Source organism: Dreissena polymorpha, chromosome 3 (genome assembly GCF_020536995.1).
Source record: "Dreissena polymorpha isolate Duluth1 chromosome 3, UMN_Dpol_1.0, whole genome shotgun sequence".
Lineage (NCBI taxonomy): Eukaryota > Metazoa > Mollusca > Bivalvia > Myida > Dreissenidae > Dreissena > Dreissena polymorpha.
Genome location: NC_068357.1, coordinates 12,447,265 through 12,461,886, shown reverse-complemented (window position 1 = coordinate 12,461,886; position 14,622 = coordinate 12,447,265). Strand labels below are relative to the sequence as shown.

Genomic DNA, 14,622 nt, shown 5'->3' with positions numbered 1-14,622 from the left:
AATACATAAAGAGTCAGTTCAGATTTCATTTCCCGTGCAGTAATATAAAGACTTACATATGTTATGTATCATTAAATGTTAAATTATTTATCCACTTAGGGACACAAGTCCTACTTATTGCTTATCTAGTTTTTAGTTTTTGAAATATTTGTTTGACAATCAAATAAAGTAATGATTTCATGAGTGTATGTAGTAATAGTTTGCCAGTTATGAATGATATAATAATATTTAAAGTAGTTAATTATTTAGTTTTTTTACTTTGTGAAATTCAGATGTTTACTGGCTAGCAACATTTTATGATGTCAATTATCCCAATTAGATCGTTGTAATACATGTTTGTTAGAAGATCAGGGGTGTCACTGTCCGTAAAAAATGGTCACGACTTTTTTTTGCAATCTTATATGTTAGTTAATATTGCCATATAATTAACAATTAAATCATAAAAAACTATTTAATGAAGGTCAGTGACTCTATAAGTAATTATTACTTGTATAAATGTCAAAGTTATATAAAGAACAAGAAGTTATAATAAGCCTCATTTCTATATAATGACATTTTGCACGCATGACAAACACAAATAGCAAAAATCATCAAATATCATGCAAACGTCAGTGAAACAGTATGCTGCATTCATGTATCAAAATTATGTACTAAAACAAAGTACAACAACACAATTAACATCTGAAAAAAAGACCAAACATCTGAACAGCAAAGATCTCAATTCCCTCTTACATTTTCATATTTTCACAACTGCATTTGGTCATGTCTGATTTTTACAATTCTCATGTTTTAAAAGGCTCTAATTATGGTTATAATAATTGTGCTTTGTGACAGTTTGTGCCTATTCTTGTTATTTGTACAATTACTTACACAGTGACAGTTTATCCAATAACTGCCTGTAGATAAAACTATTAAATTGCAGTAAAAACATTGTCTGTGACATAGTCACACGCTTCAGTAATTTCAGTTTTGCCTTCTGGCTTGTATGATCGTATGATCTTGCTTATTTTCGTGTAGCCTGACTATGGTAAAGGGACAGGTGTTACTTGCTTCGGCTGTGCCGGCGGCGGCCGCCCGCGGCGTCACACTTTTTGAAAAAAGGCTCATAACTTCTGTGTCCTTTCAGATATTGCTTTTGTTTGGCATGCATGTGTATCTGGACAACACCTTTCCCTGCGCATACAATTTTTTACCCCCGTGACCTTGACCTTGAACTTGAGGTCAGCGTTCAGGTTTCGAAATCTGCGACCGCAGAAAAAGGCTCATAACTAGTGTCCCTTCAGATATTGCTTTCATATTTGGTATGCATGTGTATCTGGGCAACTGACCTTTCCATGCGCATACAAATTTTTACCCCTGTGACCTTGACCTTGAACTTGAGGTCAGCGTTCAGGTTTTGAAATTTGCGACCGCGATTCGAAAAAGGCTCATACCTACTGTGTCCCTTATCCCAGATATTGCTTTCATATTTGGTAAGCTTGTGTATCTGGACAACACCTTTCCATGCGCATGAAATGTTTATGCCCCCGGTAGGGTGGCATATAGCAGTTGAATTGTCCGTCAGTATGTCAGTCTGTCCGTCCGTCCTAAAAAACTTTGACGTTGACCATAACTTTTGCAATATTGAAGATAGCAACTTGATATTTGGCATGCATGTGTATCTCATGAAGCTGCACATTTTGAGTGGTGAAAGGTCAAGGTTATTCTTCAAGGTCAAAGGTAAAAAAAAAAAAAAAAAAAATTATTTCAAAGCAGAGCAGTATGGGTCATTGTGTTTCTGACGAACACATCTCTTGTTTTACTTGGGGACCGCGTTCAGGTTTCGAAATCTGCAACTGCTATTTAAAAAAAGCTCATAAAGTCTGTGTCCCTTCAGATATTGCTTCCATATTTGTTACGCATGTGTATTTGGACAAGACCTTTACATGCACATAAAAGTTTTGACTCCTGTGACTTTGACCTTAAACTTAGGGTCCGCGTTTAGATTTTGAAATCTGCGACCGTGACCCCAAAAAGGTTATTAACAACTATGTCTTGAGCTTTACTTTAAACATTAAAATTTTTTGATAGATTTTTTTTATGCCCTCGGCATCTACGATGCAGGATGCATATAGCGTTTGTCCTGTCCTTCCGTACGTACGAAAATCTTTGTTAACCCTTTTTTGACCGTTTCGTCTGACTGAATACCGCTTGCTACAGAGCTTTGATACTTGCATGGATGTTGTCTCACATCACCCTGCTCACACCAGCATCACCCAACCTCATTTTGACCTTGACCTTATTTTTCACTTAGACTTATTGAAATGGGCCATTTTTTTGGTTAACCCATTTTGACGGTTTTGTCTGACATCAAATGAAACGAAATCAAAAAAGGTTAAAAGTTTGATTGTAACAACATTTAGAATTAATGTCCCATCCCCGATATAATAGTAAACAATCAAAACAGGTATGCTACTATCAGGCAACACATCCAACTCGCGGAGTTCTAGTCATTAATTATATCTGACAGAAGCTGGCAGCTTATGTTCCAGTGTTAGACTCTCAGTATATTTTCAAACAAGTTTTAGGAGATAATATTTAATATTTAAAGTTCCCACTCTTGAAGTTGTGTAAATTTGTCCCAAATGGTGACAATGTTGATTGATAGCAAAACCTTTGGAAGATGATCTCAGTTTTCAATTTGGTATCTTCTCCATTCTATTGTACATGTACAGAAATTTATGTTCATTTCAAGGCCATGTAATTGTTGCAAAAGGTTATTTTATTGTGGTTGCCATTTAAAATTGGTTTGATAGTAAGTGTTATAATCAATTAATGCATGAAATCAAATAATGGCATTAATTAATCCTATTTTATTGAACACTTCTTTTGGCACTTTTTGTCATAAAATTTATTTATGTTTATTTTAGAATAAATAAGAAAATAGTGAGAAAATTGTGAACACTTTGTCATGTTTTAAACTGACATATTGTGAAATGTAAATAAATATGACACTATTGACTTAGCAGTAGAAATTAAGTGCTCTGTGAGTTGAAAAGAACAAAGTTAATTAAAGTCTTTATAACGCTCAAATCAACGAAAATTTCGTAAAGTATTTCGAAAAATAAAGTTTACACCTAAACAATCAGTGTTCCTTATAGCAATAGCCACAATTTCAACGCTAGATATGGTATGATTACATAGATTTTTGTAGATACAAAATGCTCGTTTGTATTTATTTGTGACCACAATAAATTCCATGCTAATTTCCTGCGAATATATCTACATGTATTCATACGACACACGAACACTAAAATGGTACCATGTTAAAACCATAATAAAAACGAGCATTTTGTATCCACAAACATCTATTTTACCAGACCACATCTGGTGTTGAAATTTCGGCAATTGCCATAAGGAACAATGTTTTTTAATTGTTTATCTTTATTTTACGAAATATTGTACGAAATTTTCGTTGATTTTGAGTAGTAATGTTATTTTAAATCCTCTGGCATGATCACACTGTAGAATGTGATCAACAACTCAGTGATGAATCACCTCTCATACTAGTATATTGAATCCTCTTGAACTTTGTCATATAATGATAATTTATCATCCTTACTGCAGTATCATGTGAACACGTGTGACTTAGTTTGTGGACACTGACCTAGAACTAGTATTGTTTCTTTGGTACACGGTATCTTGGTAGATTTGAGACGCAGTTGATGTCTACCTGGGGTGTTGACATTGACCGTTCAAGGAGACATGATGTGCGTCAAATATCAGGGTTTGGAGAAAGAGTATCTGATAATGTGTGATATTAAGTTTGATTATCTATGAACATCATGGCCATTGTTTTGTCAAGATTTAGTTTGTAATGTCTTCATGACAGGAAAATTGCAAAATGTACCAATTAATTTGAGCAATCAGTAAAATGATCAAAATGTTGTGCATAATCCATATACATATAGTGGGACATTGATTTCAATTAATGGTGAGTAAAATGTCATATTTGATTTTACAGTTATAAAGTGTGGAGTTTGGTTCCATATGTCGTTCTTTTCTAAATTGACCTGTACATGCAAATATTGGTATCATGCCATATGTGGCCAAAACCACAGGCAGCAGTATCATAAATTTGCCCCCCCCCCCCCCTGGGACCCTACCCCCCCCCCCCCTTTAATATTCAATTAAATTTGACTTTCACGCTATATGTCACTCGGTGTTTCATCTACAATTGCACACCATTTTAATTTTATAACGCGTCATCTGGTTGGTTGTTCTCATTGTGTTGGCCAATGATATGGCGTTTTATGATATGGCGAGCATTCGATCGACAAAATATGACAGCAAAACACAGACATGTAGCGAGAAGGTCGAATTTAATGGAATATTAAAGTTATTAGCCGAGCAGGAGATCGGTTAGTAGTGTAATCTCGTTGCTTTTACTGTCTTTTAACGAACCCAGTTGCTTTTTGTCAGCAACTGCATGGGAACATGTGTTTTTTCGATGGGGGGGAGGCAATAATTTTTTTTATGATACTGCTGCCTGTGGCAAAAACTCACATTGTCTTGTTACCAGCTACCAAGTTCGCTTCAAAGTCAGGCTTAAGGTTGCATAGTCTCATCTGAAGACAGGAGAAGCCTCTGTCCAGAATAGCCACACATGGCATAAGACCCGTTTTTCCATGATATGTCTTTAGCTATTTTGCATGTATACATATCTAAGTGGTAAAGGGTTAATCTATAAAGCTAAACAAATGCAATTAGTTTGATTTTTTTAAATAATTTTATGTAATAATCGTGTATTGCCAGTTTAATAAAATTTAGAAATATTTAATGGCAACACAGCCTTACACATGAAAAGGTCTCGGAACAAAAATGAAAAAACCCCAATAAAATTCATAGTTAGAGGCAATATGTAAGCGTACTGTAATGGCATGACATTGTTATGTGATGCTGAAGCAAGATTGTTCTATGATCTTTTATTTGCCAATCCTTGACAATATTGAATAAAACATGAAATGTCATAGGTAAATATAATGTATCAAAGGTTACAAGGACTTAATGATGGAACAGCTGAGCTCATGGAGAGCTTTTATGGACGCCTTTTATCAGCGGTGCATCTTTCTTGGTGCATGGTTCACATTTACAATTTGAACACTCTTGATGCTACATTTTAAGTCTAATTTCCTATGATAACTCAAATCAAATAGTAATCAAATTATACAAATCACATTTTTTGTCCAGTCAATCTTTATTAAATGAGCTGAGAACATTTTGTTCAAATGATACCTCAGCTGAGTTTGAAAAAGGTTCTGATTTGTTAAAAAGCATGTCTTTCAGGGGCGGGGCAGTTTTCGTAATATGGCTATAATGGAACCTTGTGAACACTGATATTATAAAACTTATTTATGTGAACACTCAAGAACTCTTGTTTTTGTGTTTCCAATCTTAATAAAACTTGCTTAAAACAATAAATTTTGTTCAAATGATGTCTCGGCTTAGTTTGAAAAATTGTTCTGGTCCATTTAAAAACACTGCTATCTGGAGCACAGTTTACCTAATGTGGCTATAATGAAACACTGTGAACACTTCAGAGGTCCCAAACAGAATTAATCTTTATCAAATCATTTGTTCTTGAAATATATCTCTTCATCTTATACAATCCATAGAAATGCTTTCATACAAGCAGATAGGTCAGTTTTTAGCTCACCTGATTGCTCAGGTGAGCTTTTGTGACCGGTCTTTGTCCTTCGTCTGTCCGTCCGTCCACATTTGTTCGTAAACACTCTAGAAGCCACATTTATTGTCCAATCTTCAGAAGCTTCGTCCCAATGAAATCTCCGTCGAGTTCGAAAATTGGTCATGCCGGGTCAAAAACTAGGTCACTAGGTCAAAAAAAGAAAAACCTTGTAAACACTGTAGAAGTCATGCCCAATCTTCATGTAACTTTGCCAAAATGTTTGTCTTAATGATATGTTGGTTGAGTTCAAAAGTGGTTCTGGTCTGTCGAAAAACATGGCCGCCAGTGGGCGGGGCAGTTTTCCTTATTTGGCTATAGAGATACCTTGTAAACACTCTAGAGGCCACATTTTTTTCCGATCTTCATAAAACTTGGTCAGAAGATTTGTACCAATGATATCTCGATGGAGTTGGAAACTGGGTCATGCTGGGTCAAAAACTAGGTCATAAGGTCAAAAAAACAAAACAACCTTGTTAACACTGTAGAAGTCACATTTCATGCCCAATCTTCATGTTGTCAAAATGTTTGTCTTAATGATATGTTGGTTGAGTTCAAAAGTGGTTCTGGTCCGTTGAAAAACATGGCCGCCAGCTGGCGGGGCAGTTTTCCTTATTTGGCTAAAGAGAAACCTTGTAAACCCACTAAAGTCACAATTTTTGCTCAATCATTATGAAAGTTGGACAAAACATTGGTTTTATTGACGTCTCAGACAATTTCGAAAATGGTCCAGATTGGTGAAAAACATGGCCGCCAGTGGGCGGGGCATTTTTCTCTATATGTAAATAGTGTAAACATGTGAGCACTCTAGAAGTCACATTTTTGTCCCAATTTTCATGAAATTTGGTCAGTACATTTGTTTCCTTGATACGAGAGTTGAGTTAAAAAATGGTTCCAGTCAGTTGAATACTATGGCTGCCAGGGGGGGGGGGGGGGGGGCAGTTTTCTTATATTTATATAGTAAAAAAAGCTTGTGAACACTCTAGAAGTCATATTTTTTTCCAAATCATCATGAAACTTGGTGAAATGATTGGTTTAATATATATCTCAGATGAGTTCGCAAATGGTCCCGATCGGTCAAAAAACATGGGCGCCAGGGGGGTAAGGCAGTTTTCCTTATATGACTGGAGAGAAACCTTGTGATCGAACACTATAGAAGTCTAATTTTTTGCCTAATCATTGTGAAACTTAGTCAATACATTGGTTTTATTGATTTCTCTGACAAGTTGGAAAATGGCTCAGATCGGTGATATACACTTTTTTGCTCACCTGATTGCTCAGGTGAGGTTTTAGAACGTCGGTTCCTCCACATTTGGTTTGTAAACACTCTAGCATTCACAGTTCTAAAGCATTCTTTATAAAAGTTGCTGGAAGATCTCAGTCATGTTTGATAATGAGCAAAATCACATAATTAATGCCATAATTATTGCCCTTAGATTGTCCAAATTTTCATTATATTATACAAAATCCTTGTTAACACTCTAGAGGTCACAATTTTATAAATAATTTTATGAATCTTGGTCAAAATAATTATTTTTGTAAGCAAAGTTTGATGTTTGGTAAGGGGGGTCAACTCAAAATATAGGTCACCAGGTAAAATCTAACAAGAACACTCCATACGCCAGAGTTTTGGTTCAATAATGATGAAACTTGACCAGGATGTTTGTCTTGACAATATCTAGGTCAAGTTTGACGTTTGGTAAAGATTAAGTGAACCGACTCCGCTCAGGTGAGCAAACTAAGTACCATCTTGGCCCTCTTGTTTTTAGTTGGTCGCGTTAGCGGCCGACTAAATTTACAGAGCATATTTTGCAAATCAGTATGTGCTTAGAAGCCTTAGCTACGGTAAGAACCACAACTCACTATGCTAGGAACGATTACCGCTGCCTGTCTGCACTGCAGACGACAAATGCTTCTGCTCTACTTCTGTAGTGAGTGTATATACCAGCTTGTTAGACCACATTGGCCAGTCTAGTGTTTATCATTGAAATCTGTACATATTGGCTGCTTGCAGGGAAAACGGGGCTAAATGCATGTCAAATAAGATTAGCCTGTGCACACTGATTAGCCTGTGCAATGCGCACAAGCTAATCAAGGACGACAACAGCGAACAACTTCAGTGCCTTCAGCGCTTTGATTAATGATTGTCACCAGACTTTGAAACCCTTGTTGCCTGGAAGTTATGGTTGAAGGCAGCGATTGCATGATAATGGGAAATTTATCCAGTCATGTCATAAACACGTTTCCTGCAGATGCAGGCTATTCTTGGTTGATTTGTTTAGTGCCTGATATTTATATGCTGACATTTGAATCAATGTTGTTGAATCAATATTGAAACATTATGATTATCTTGTACAGCTTTGTTTTAAATAGAAAGCACTTACTTTAATTGACATTGGTGTAAAGGTGCTTGGTTATGAAGAAAACCATCACTATGTCGTGTTTTGAAGAGAGGAATACAAAATATTACTGCTCTTATGATGATTTGCTGTTATAGATTTTGTTCTTGTTATACCCCGCCATAGGCGGAGGGATATTGTTTTGGCGTTGTCCATCCGTCCGTCCGTCTTTCCGTCCTTCCATCTGTCCGTCCGGCACTTTTGTGTCTGGAGCCATATTTTGGAAGTGCTTTGGCGGATTTCATTGAAACTTGGTATGAGTATATATATGGATAAGAGGATGATGCACGCCAAATGGCATTGTACACCATCTGTTAATAACAGAGTTATGGCCCTTTGTATCTTGAAAAAATGCTTTTTTGTGTCCGGAGCCATATTTTGGAAGTGCTCTGGCGGATTTCATTGAAACTTGGTATGAGTATGTATATGGATAAGAGGATGATGCACACCAAATGGCATTGTACACCATCTGTTAATAACAGAGTTATGGCCCTTTGTATCTTGAACAAATGCTTTTTTTGTGTCTGGAGCCATATCTTGGAAGTGCTTTGACAGATTTCATTGAAACTTGGTATGAGTATATATATGGATAAGAGGATGATGCACGCTGGTGTTGTCCATCCGTCCAGAAAACTTTTGTGTCCAGAAGTATATTGGCGGGGGATATCAATTCAACGAATTTGCTTGTTGGAATTGTTGTATGAGTAAAATAATGATTAAATAAAATGTCATGTATAAATTGTACAAACCAGGTGTTGTGTTTTGCTAATTATAATTTATAACTTTGCAGATCGTGTCCTGAATGAAAATGATCAGGAAAATTGCCATTATGTCTAGGAAGCTGATTCTTAACCCTTTCAGTGCGGGAACCAAATTTTAAAGGCCTTTGCAAACAGTTTGGATCCAGATGAGACGCCACAGAACGTGGCGTCTCATCAGGATCCAAACTGTTTGCTATTCTGATAGTATTCTTTGAAAAAAATCGAAGAAAATGCTAATTTTAGAAATTCAGCAGACGACATTTTAGCAGACAACAAATTTCCCAGCATGCAAAGGGTTAAAAGATGATTCTTAATAGCTAAGATTTATTTTCCCTTTTTGAACATTTCTTAAATCAAAAACTCTACTTTTTTAGTTCCAGCAAATCTGCCCTTTTTTGAGATCCCCTCGAGGAGGTAAATTTTAACAGGTTTAGTAGGTGTTGCCCTTTTTTCAAAATGTTCTTTTGACCTTGCTTGTTTTGTATGCAATACTAAAAGAGCACTATGGACAAATACTATCAACATTAATTTTCTTCCTTTCTTGGTGATGATACAGCTTTAAAAATCAAAATTATCAAAAGTGAGTTGGATCATGTGTTTTGATTGTTTCTTCCATCCCTCCGGCCACAGCTCTCACCTGATGGCAAGGAAAACACTACCAGTAATGGATTCTAAAGTGGTATGGTCCCTTGATGCAATATGCTGCCCACTGCATCTAGTGTGGAAAAGTAATGGGCATAACCAATTGTACGTGATTATGGAGCATTGTTGCATTCCTATAAAAGGATGAACTATAAAATCATAAACAAGTTTTCTGTTTCATTTGTACAGATGAGAGAGCCTTATTTAATTTAACTTTGGCAAGGATGAAGGATGTAAACTGCATTAAACAACACGTTTGATCATCTTGTCCAGTGTTCCATTATTTTGGTGTTTCTGTTGATCAGATTGTTTAGAATTGTTAAGGGCCTGATAGCATAGTGGATATGGTGTCCATCTAGCTACTGGGAGATAACAGATTCGATGCCAATTGTTCGAGCATTCTTTCTATCTTTTCAATAAGCCATAACATTTGCTGCAATTGTGCTCAAATGAAGCTAAATTAAACAGGTTATAATGAACAAAAGTTTTTCCTTGAGGAGTCATCTATATATTTAATTATAAGTGGTCAAAATAATTTTAAAAACAGCTGGAATTTAATTATATTGCTTTTCTTTCAAAGTTTCTCTAACAAAATAAAAAAAAGTCAAATCTATATCTGAAGAAGCTTCTGTTGCAGCATACACTTTGTTTGCAACGAAGCCTTCATTTGTGGGGCATTTTCATACTGACCTTAACTTTTAGACATTTGTTAAAAACTTGACAAGTCACCGTGCAATCATTGACCTGTCAGCTCACAATCATTGACCAGTCACTTTACATTTATTGACCTGGCATCTGTTATAAAGAGTACATTATTGTAACATTTAATTGACCTGAATTCTTACATTAATTGACATGACACCTTGCGTTTATCTAAATACCTTGTCTTATTTTATTCATTGCCTCACCCTGTAACATTTGATTACCTGACATCTGGCATTCATTAACCTGACATCTTACATTCATTGACCTGACATCTGACATTCATTACTGCCATTTTACATTCATTGACCTGACATATAACATTCATCAACCCAGCATTTTACATTCATTGATGTGACATCTTACATTCATTGACCTTACATCTTAAATAATTTACCTGATATCTAACATACATTGATTTGACATCTTACATTTATTAATGTGACATCTTACATTCATTGAACTTACATCTTAAATTCATTGACCTGATATCAATATTCATTGGCCTGACATCTTACATTCATCAACCTACATATTTCAATTATAGACCTGACATCTAAGGTTCATTGATGTGACATCTAACATTCCTTTACCAGACCCTTATATTCATTGACCTGACATATTACATACATCAACCTGACATATTACATTCACCAACCTACACATTTCAATTGTAGAACTGACATCTTACATTCATTAACCTGACATATTACATTCATCAACCTGAAATCTTACATTCATTGACCTGAAATCTTACATTCATTGACCTGATATCTTACATTTATTTACCCGAGCTCTTACATTCATTGACCTGAAATCTTACATTCATTGACCTGAAATCTTACATTCATTGACCTGAAATCTTACATTCATTGACCTGAAATCTAACCATTATTGACTTGAAATCTTACATTTATTGACTAGAAATCTTACATTTATTGGCCTGAAATCTTACATTCATTTACCCGAACTCTTACATTCATTGACCTGAAATCTTACATTCATTGACACGAACTCTTACATTCATTGACCTGAAATCTTACCTTTATTGACTTAAAATCTTACATTTATTTACCCGAGCTCTTACATTATTGACCTGAAATCTTACATTCATTGACCTGAAATCTTACATTCAATGACGTGAAATCTTAAACACATTGACCTGTAATCTTACCTTTATTGACTTGAAATCTTACATTTATTGGCCTGAAATCTTACATTCATTGACCTGAAATCTTACATTCATTGACCTGAAATCTTATATTCATTGACCTGACCAGTGCTCCAGCTAGGCCTAAATTGAAGGGCGCCCCGCCCTGCCCCTCCGAACCTCCACCCTGCCCTTCCTAGGGCCCCCCCTGCCCTTAAAAAAACATGATAATTAATAAATCTATTATTATAGTGTAATTAATGTAGTTATCATTGTAGACATTATATTTGAATGGTTTAATAATAATGGGCATAATAGATTCTAACAATTATTAATAACATAAATTAACATGCAATAGGAAGAATTCCAGATACGCCAGCTCGCTCGAAAGTGCCCTTTTGATAAAATACTGCATGTGGAAAGTGCCCTTTTGATAAAATACTGCATGTGGAAAGTGCCCTTTTGATAAAATACTGCGTGTGGAAAGTGCCCTTTTGATAAAATACTGCATGTGGAAAGTGCCCTTTTGATAAAATACTGCATGTGGAAAGTGCCCTTTTGATAAAATACTGCATGTGGAAAGTGCCCTTTTGATAAAATACTGCATGTGGAAAGTGCCCTTTTGAAAAAATACTGCGTGTGGAAAGTGCCCTTTTGATAAAATACTGCATGTGGAAAGTGCCCTTTTGATAAAATACTGTGTGTGGAAAGTGCCCTTTTGATAAAATACTGCATGTGGAAAGTGCCCTTTTGATAAAATACTGCGTGTGGAAAGTGCCCTTTTGATAAAATACTGCATGTGGAAAGTGCCCTTTTGATAAAATACTGCGTGTGGAAAGTGCCCTTTTGATAAAATACTGCGCGTGGAAAGTGCCCTTTTCATAAAATAATGCATGTGGAAAGTGACCTTTTGATAAAATACTGCGTGTGGAAAGTGCCCTTTTGATAAAATGCTGCGTCTGGAAAGTGCCCTTTTGATAAAATACTGCGTGTGGAAAGTGCCCTTTTGATAAAATACTGCGTGTGGAAAGTGCCCTTTTGATAAAATACTGTGTGATGAAAGTCCCCTTTTGACAAAAAGGCCCCCCTGCCCTTTTCAAATCCTAGCTGGAGCACTGGACCTGACAAATTACAAAGGTTGACCTTTCATCTTACATTCATCTACATGATATTTCACATTCATTGACCTGTCATTTTACTTTCATTGACCTGTCCTCTTGTATTTCAGGTCATTGTGGAACGATATTACAAAGAACAAAGCCTTCCAGTGTTGGACAAGACCAAGTTTCTAGTGCCTCAAGAGCTCTCTATGTCACAGTTTGCTACTATCATACGGTAAGTGAATGGGAAGTGCAATAAAGTTATACCTACTTTTAACGAAGTGAGTGTATATTGGTTTGTACCTTAGTAGGTAGATCAGTAAGAGTGTCCATTTACCAATTTGTTTTCTCAAGATATCTCTCAGTAATTCTTTTATCTTCGTTCAAGTAATGGTATGAAAGCTTATTCACAGGAAAGGAAAACCCAAATGTATGGGCTGTGTTCTGTGAAAAGATTATTGAATGCATATGCGTAAATTATCGTCCAAGATTAGTTAGTGCAGTCTGCATAGGCTAATCAGGGGCGACTTTTCCGCCTAAACTGGATTTTTGTTAAGAAGAGACTATATTTAAACAAAAAATACCAGAAAAGCAGAAAGTGTTGTCTCTGATTAGCCTGTGCAGACTTCACAGGCTAATCTGGGATGACACTTTAGGCATATGCATTCAACCCCCTTTTCACAGGGAACGGGCCATATAAATGTTGATCAAGCAGTGAAAGATCAAGACCATAGGTGCCTATCCCACAAAAGAAGTTTCTGCACAATATTTAAAGAATGCTTTGACGTATGTGGTTACTCTGGTGGCATTACAAATGCTATAATGTGAAAGTAATGTCAAGAGGATAAGTCCATAGTTTTGTAAGATGAAATTTGATTCCTCTCTATAACCGGCTTTTATCACTTAGATACATATTTTGATGCGTTTGTAGTCACTTAGACAGTGTAGTTTCTTACTAGATCCAAACCTCAAATACTGAAGAACAGCAAACAGCATAAAACCTGAACAGACTGCAAGTTACTCGCAGGCTGTTCTGGGTTTATGATGTTTGCACATAGCCATTTTCACTTTGCCTCTCAATCTGAAAGGGTAAAACCTAGAACCCTTTGACTTTGATCATCCAATGGTATACAGGTTACTTTGGAGGAAAAAAATAGACCTGTCAATTTTGCGGTCAATCAATTTAGTAGCTGGCTAAGCTAATATGAGAATGTTTCTACACAATATCCACAGTAAAATTTTAGTTAGGACCATATACATTAATCTTCTTGATTAGTCATGAGGGAATGAGAAAGATCCATATGAGCCCTGCTTTGTGAAATGGGGGTTTAATGCGTGTGAGTGCAGTCCACACAGTCTAATCAGGGTCAACACTTTCCGCTTTTATGATATTTTTTGTTTAAAGAAAGTATATCTTCTGAGCAAAAATCTAGTTTAGGAAAAAAGTGTGGTCCCTGATGAGCGCTTGATTGGTCAATGTCGGCTCGGGTACTACTTACATGTACCCCGGGTACTCTTAGTTAAGTATACTTACGTGTACCCTGGGCCCGGTAAATATACTAACACGTTCTCGGGAAATTTAACGCTAAAATGGTCGTTGTTGACTATTTTTTAAAATTAATTATATTCACATTAATGTCAATTTTCTATTAAATTGCCTCTAATATTATTATTGAAATTCATGCTAAAAAAGCATGTTGATGCAGGTTTTTTTAAAAGAGAAGTTTGCTTAAGATAATCGGTTGCGCGTTTTACCACATCGGATTTTGGGTGGGTATGCAACTTGGGTACAGTCTTATATCGACAGGTACGATTTAGTATATTTACTGTACCTGGGGTACATGTAATTATACTTAAGAGTACACCGTGTACATGTAAGTAGTACCCGAGCCGACAATGACCAATCGAGCCTGATGAGCCTGTGCGGACTGCACAAGCTAATCTAGGACAACTCTTTACACACATGCATTAAACCCCCTTTTCACAGAGCACAGCTCATATGTATTTTGTGATGAATGTGCATTTGATAAACATGTATTGACAACAACTTAGCTTTTAATTGGAGAAATGCACATGCATTTCTTGTTAAAATACATTCCCGCAAACATGAAGTAAAGAAACCCTTTATATGGCAAAAAATGAAGAA

General features: G+C 36.0%; 1 protein-coding gene across 1 annotated transcript in view; it reads left to right on the top strand.

Moving 5' to 3' along the window:
- The window catches only part of LOC127873010 (microtubule-associated proteins 1A/1B light chain 3C-like), a 29,303-nt gene that overhangs the window by 7,208 nt on the left and 7,473 nt on the right, over positions 1-14,622 (top strand). The window contains exon 3 of the mRNA XM_052416546.1: positions 12,605-12,711. Within this exon, the coding sequence (XP_052272506.1) occupies positions 12,605-12,711 (107 nt within the window). The remainder of the gene's footprint in view (positions 1-12,604; positions 12,712-14,622) is intronic.